At 44.2% G+C, this 6,566-nt stretch overlaps 2 protein-coding genes across 2 annotated transcripts; both read right to left on the bottom strand.

Annotated features, from left to right (window-relative positions):
- Window positions 1-207: 207 nt before the first annotated feature.
- LOC310907433 (taste receptor type 2 member 9-like) lies at window positions 208-1,161 on the bottom strand (the record flags this gene model as incomplete). Its single annotated transcript, XM_083857647.1, has 1 exon — window positions 208-1,161. One exon carries the CDS (start codon window positions 1,159-1,161, stop codon window positions 208-210), a length of 954 nt encoding a protein of 317 aa, XP_083713773.1.
- Window positions 1,162-5,579: 4,418 nt separating this feature from the next.
- On the bottom strand, window positions 5,580-6,518 carry LOC310907996 (taste receptor type 2 member 116-like; the record flags this gene model as incomplete). The annotated part of the gene is made up of 1 exon (XM_083858587.1): window positions 5,580-6,518. One exon carries the CDS (start codon window positions 6,516-6,518, stop codon window positions 5,580-5,582), a length of 939 nt encoding a protein of 312 aa, XP_083714713.1.
- Window positions 6,519-6,566: the final 48 nt, after the last annotated feature.

Genomic DNA, 6,566 nt, shown 5'->3' with positions numbered 1-6,566 from the left:
TAGCTAAATCTATATACATACAATAATTTATTTAACTCAAAACTATTTATGTTAAAATATCTGATGGACATTTTCTTAACTGAGATGTTGAAGAGTGAACATCAGTATCATCTACAGTGCCTGGAGAGCTGCATTAGAACTTAAATCACATCATTTCTACAGTGAAAGATTAACATTTTGCACAGACTCCAGCCTTTATCACAGATCCTAATTCCTGAAATCCTCGCACTTCACACAGGAGAGCATCTTTAGCAGTGCCTTTTCCAGCCTGGGATTGCTGAAAATGAGAATAAGGGAATGAACCCCTGGAAAAGCATACAGATATATGGATATAAGAAGTGTCATGGTATTGTCATTATTCAAGGTATAAATTATTGTCAGGATCAAACACACAAAGTTGATGGTGTACATGACTAAGAAGGAGAGGATTGATTTCATGGCTCTGATGTGGGCTTCCATGCTGAGGTCCTTCATGGAGTTTGTCTGCATCATGCGTTTGTGTCTCCAGAGAGAAAAGAGAAGGAAAACAGCAGAAAAGAAGACTGCTGTGAACGAAGCAAGATATCCAACACCAGCGAGAAAGAAAGCAGAGAAAAAATGTTTTTCCATTCTGATACTTTCTTCCCAAAAATTTCTGAGGCAGGTGAAAGTCAGGTTGTTTCTCTGTGCAGTTTCAGCGACGTCATACATAATGATGCCCATGGAAAAGGCTGAAATCCCAGATGCGATCAAGAGCCATGGCACCATCCTGTCAATTTTTACTTTCAGGTAGATGAAGAACCTGTTCCTGAAATTGGCAATTTTTATGCAATAAAAAACACAAAGGCAGGCTGAAACCCACAAGCTGGAATAATTAAAAAAGGTTGTAAAAAATGCAAGTAGTTGAAGTATGGACTGAACATAAAAGTAATTGGGATAAATTATTGAAAGGAAGTAGTTAACCCAATAGAAGCACAAAGACCAAAACCTGGAGCATCCCAGAAGGATCAAAATCTTCTCATTTGAGTTCAAGGTTTTCTTTTTCACCCAGCCAATGCAAAGCACACAGATGATGAAAGCATTTATCCACATGCCAGGAAACACCTCCAGGGTGATGATGCCCAATGTTGTGACCACATAGGAAGTGACATTGGATTGGTGTGGAGAGTGACAAGCTTCCATGGTGTGAGCTGGGGAGCAGAGCTGTGCTGGCCAAGGGGGCTGTGGCAGCAGAGGCTGAGGCAGGTCAGTGGCTGCTGTTGGTGGAGTGTCAGGGATGGCAAGAGGAGCTTTATAGAGCTGCGGCTGCTGCTGCTGCTGGGGGGGGGATTTTGGTGGTGCTGCTGTGGGGAGCAGGGCAGGTGCAGGGATGTAAATGTGCTGGGTATCCCCTTACCCGGGGCCAGTGTCATTTGATTATTTGAATGTTGATTCAGGTGGGTTGTGTTGGGTGCCACAAACAGCAGAGATGTTTATCTGCAGTGGGGAGTGTTGTGCTTTTGTGAGTGAGCCCTGTTTGATCAGTGTCAGGCTTCAGGATGTGGGTTCTTCTGTCCTTTGGTCACCTCTGATGATCATGCAGAGCCTTGGCAGTGCTCACCAGAGAACAGTCAGGGGACTCACTGTCCTTTTTGAGTCTGAGAGTCTGGGTGCTGCCAAGTTGAACCCAGATGCTGGAAAAGTGGAGTTTATTTGGATCCTTCCCTGGCATCAAAATCTATGTTTGTTTTACCAATGCCATTGCCTTAAGAGTAAGTGAAGAGCCGCAGATTGGGACACGTGCCAGGAGACACCAAAAGAAAAGCTGGAAATATTTATAGGTTTACTTTGCAGCATATGGAGGAAAAACGGTAAATTCATGACAACTCTCTCTGCGCCAGAGTTCCAATCTCATGTGTTTGTTAAAGTGAAGACTTTTAAAGACAGCATCCTGTTGATTTTCCCACACACTGTAGTGTCCTAAAGCTTCCAAATAATGTCGACCCTGAAAGCTGTGAGGTTTTGAACAGGCAAGCTGTGTTAGGCTCTGTAGGGCATGGACTGGCCATGCCCATTGGATTAGTACAGAGCCTGGCACATTGGGCCTTGCACATCAGGACCACAGTAAGACCAGGGAGATCTCATCTGATGCTGTGATGATACCAAATAAAAGGAAACCCCAAGAAAGATCTGTATGGCTACAGGAAATGAGCTACCAGCATTTTCTCTCTTCATAATGTTGACAGCCGTATTATCTCTGGGATAGAGCTGCCAGCAGTATGTTACATGAATATTTATATCCTCATAATTGCATGTTTTTTGGCAATTGTAGAGACTTGGAATGTGACCCAGAGCAGTTTTCCATACCGTGCCAACACTGGGCAACCATTCCCATTGACTTCTGACATCTCCTATGTGTCAGCCTCTCCCAGCTGGGCACATCCTGCATCTGTCCCTATGGGCTGTGCAGTGGGGCTGTGCTGATGGACACCCTGTCCCCTCCAGTGCCAGCTGAGCAGGGCTGGTGCACAGGACAGGGATTCTGTGCACGGAGTCACATTCTGCAGGATTTGACAGAACTGGAAGAAGGGATCTGCAGGGTGGTTTGCTGGGGCTGTGGTGTTTTGTGTAGTGACACATGCAAGGTGCTGATTCTGCCTGCTGAGTTTTGTGGCATGTGAAGTTGCACTGGATGTAGGGAATAAGATGGATCCTCCAGGTCTTTCCTGTGAAAGTGGTTGGGACTGTCATGTTAAAGGATAAAGTGCACGAGCAGCAGGTGGGGAAGTCGGGAGGTGTGGTTGTTCCTGTCCTTTCAAGGCCTTTCACGGGGGAGTTGTGTGCAGAAGAGATGCTTAAGATCTGCCTCTGGACCTGAGCTGGTGATAGAAGCTTCCAATTCAGGTTCTGCTTTGTATATACTGGAACTCTTCGATGTTTCACCTGTTGTGATGCGATGACCTTGGGCAGAAGCGAGACTTGCACCCAGCAGTTCCTTCTCTCGCAACAACAGGCCTGACAGGATGGAAAAGCAGCATAGAAAACTCATGTTTCAGGAAAAAGGCAGGAGATTGCTCCATAGTTACTGTCAAAACCAAACATATTTGACATTGGGAAAATGAATTTAATTTCTTTGCATGTAGAAAATAGAGTAGGATCATGAGAAAGAAATAGAAAACTAGGTCACACTGCATCCACTACCTTTTCATGCCAATTTAAGGTTTACTCCTTTATCCTCAGCTCCTCCAACTCCTCTCCCACAGCAGCAGCCAAGAGGCAAGTAGAAAAGGGCTTGCAGTCAGTTCTTAACAAATTGTCTCCTCCACTACTTCCTTCTCTGTTTCTCTCATGGAGACCAAAGCCTGTTACCTCTGTGTTTCACAGAGCCAGAGTGCACTGGGAAAAGGCAATGTCATCACCAAGTGCAATCAGGCCAGGAGAGCAGTCACACAGAGCAGGGAATCCTGTCCTTGCAGGCAGTGGGGCACAGAGGACACGCAGGGCTGGTGTGGGAAGGGGGCTCTGCACCCCCTGAGCTCCCTGGGGTTGTTCCTGCCTTGCTGTTTGTGTGTCAGTGACCAGCTCTGGTGAGTGACAGGGGCCAGCATGTTCACACAGAGCTCTCAGCCCCTGGCAGACAGTGATACAGCCCATAATATATCACAGAGCATAGAGCCACTGCAGGAAGATAAAACAAAATAGAGATCAATCTGTTTATTGCAGCCATTTAAGTGAATACTAAACCATTTGTGGCAGCTTTGCAGTATTTTTATTCCATTATTTGCGGCCAGTTTGTGTATGAGTGTTGAATAGTTTTCTGCTCCATTAAGAGTATGGACATTTGGCAGAAAAGAAACCCCTTGCTGGTCCTCAGAGATCAAAGGGCCTGGGTGCACCTTTGCTTAATTTCTGTTTATCGCAAGTTCAACATGTAAATTTTGTCATGTTCAGTAAAAACTTTCAGAGTCATAGAATCACAAATAATGCACTTTATTGTAGAAATACAAATATGTAATTTACACTAATAAATACCCTCATTGGATTACTTCTATATATATTAAAATCAATCAAACAAACAAACAAAAAAACAACCCCAGGAGAGCAATGGGTGAATCACTAGGCTCAACATTACCATCAATTAGGCCTATTAACTCAATTTCACCAGGGTACAATCGGAAGAGCAAATCCTAACAAAGAGTGTTCCCTGCTTTGGGGAGGAGAGTGAAGCAATCCTGTTGTCCTGCACAGTGGGGTCATATTGTCATCCTCTGCCAGGGAGGATTTCAAGTGCCAGATCTATCCTTTTGGGAGAAGTGCAGGTGAGGCTGCAGTCAAAATCCCCTGTTGCTGCCATGGGAAATGGTGGTGGGCAGCCAGCTGCTATGGAAATGAGGGCTGCCAAGGGTGCAGATTGCAAAGGCTGTGAGTGTTGGACAGGGGCTTAATTAGCAGGATTTAACAGGATTTAATTAGCATCACTCCCTCTTGCACCAGGCTGAGGCAAAGGTAAAGGGCCTGTGCCTGATAATCCATCACTCCACCATCAGACTCTCATGCCCACATGAATCCCTTCATCACACAGGGGGTTAGGGCATCATTCCCACAGTCAGGGCTAAATGACTTTGTTAATAACCCAAATATTTTGGAGTCCAGGGCATCCCTCTGGGCGCCCTGGGAAGTCACAGACCTCAGTAGAGAGGCCTGGGACCTGAGATAGAAGGTCTGGGGTCTGTGCAGGGGGGTTTTGCCTGGCACAGAGCCCAGGAACACACAGTCTTTGAATTTGGTCCATGTGAAAATCATCTAACACAGAGAATAATTAAAAATCACAAATATGTAACAGATAGTAGTGTAGTTATCACCATGTAGAAGATTTTGGAGTTTTAGAATTTTTAGAATGTAGATGCAAAGGGACAAGATGGTGGAATTAGAGTGGAACCCTGGGTTCTTCTTCTTCTCCCTTGGCATCCATCTTTTACAGTGACGTGGGCACAAAGTAGTTTCAGTGGATTGGGTCAAAGTAGAGATGACCCTTCTTGTATAGATGTTAGGCATTGGCACAGAATTGTAAACAATAGCCATGTAGTTATCTGAATAAAAGCAGAGGGACCTCCCATCACGGGGGGAGTAACCTCGTGTCCGAGCTGCTGTGAACACCTTGGCTGGACACAGAGAATTGTAAGATAACAACTAATAAACAACGTGAGAAACCAAGAAAACCAAGACCTTGAGACTCCTCATCATTCTCGCGTCACACCGAGCACAGAGACACAGACTCAGACTCAAAACCTTCAGATGTCAGGAGGGAAAAACACTCCCTCGAGCCCACCAGAACCACCAGCCTTGGAAACCTTGGGCAAAGAAAACATAAAACCTGAGACAAATATATCTCAAGGATTTAGCTAAATCTATATACATACAATAATTTATTTAACTCAAAACTATTTATGTTAAAATATCTGATGGACATTTTCTTAACTGAGATGTTGAAGAGTAAACATCAGTATCATCTACAGTGCCTGGAGAGCTGCATTAGAACTTAAATCACATCATTTCTACAGTGAAAGATCAACATTTTGCACAGATTCCAGCCTTTAGCACTGATCCTAATTCCTGAAATCCTAGCACTTCACACGGGAGAAGATCTTTATCAGTGCCTTTTCCAGCTTGGGATTGCTGCAAATCAGAATAAGGGAATGAACCCCTGGAAAAGCATACAGATATATGGATATAAGAAGTGTCATGGTATTGTCATTATTCAAGGTATAAATTATTGTCAGGATCAAACATACAAAGTTGATGGTGTACATGACTAAGAAGGAGAGGATTGATTTCATGGCTCTGATGTGGGCTTCCATGCTGAGGTCCTTCATGGAGTTTGTCTGCATCATGCGTTTGTGTCTCCAGAGAGAAAAGAGAAGGAAAACAGCAGAAAAGATGACTGCCATGAATGAAGCAGCATATCCAAAGCCAATGAAAAAGAAAGCAAAGAAAAAATGGTTATCCATTCTGATACGTTCTTCCCAAAAATTTCTGAGGCAGGTGAAAGTCAGGTTGTTTCTCTGTGCAGTTTCAGCGACGTCATACATAATGATGCCCATGGAAAAGGCTGAAATCCCAGATGCGATCAAGAGCCATGGCACCATCCTGTCAATTTTTACTTTCAGGTAGATGAAGAACCTGTTCCTGAAATTGGCAATTTTTATGCAATAAAAAACACAAAGGCAGGCTGAAACCCACAAGCTGGAATAATTAAAAAAGGTTGTAAAAAATGAAAGTAGTTGAAGTATGGGGTGAACATAAAAGTGATTGGGATAAATTATTGAAAGGAAGTAGTTAACCCAATAGAAGCACAAAGACCAAAACCTGGAGCATCCCAGAAGGATCAAAATCTTCTCATTCGAGTTCAAGGTTTTCTTTTTCACCCAGCCAATGCAAAGCACACAAACAATGAACGCATTTATCCACATACCAGGAAATGCCTCCAGGTTGATGATGGCCAATGTTGTGACCACATAGGAAGTGACATTGGATTGCTGTGGAGAGTGACAAGCTTCCATGGTGTGAGCTGGGGAGCAGAGCTGTGCTGGCCAAGGGGGCTGTGGCAG

The sequence above is a fragment of the Zosterops lateralis genome, assembly GCF_965231275.1.
Source record: "Zosterops lateralis genome assembly, chromosome: 3".
NCBI classification, from domain to species: Eukaryota; Metazoa; Chordata; class Aves; order Passeriformes; family Zosteropidae; genus Zosterops; species Zosterops lateralis.
The sequence above is the reverse complement of the archived record's forward strand: the minus strand, read 5'-3'. Positions and strand labels throughout refer to the sequence as shown.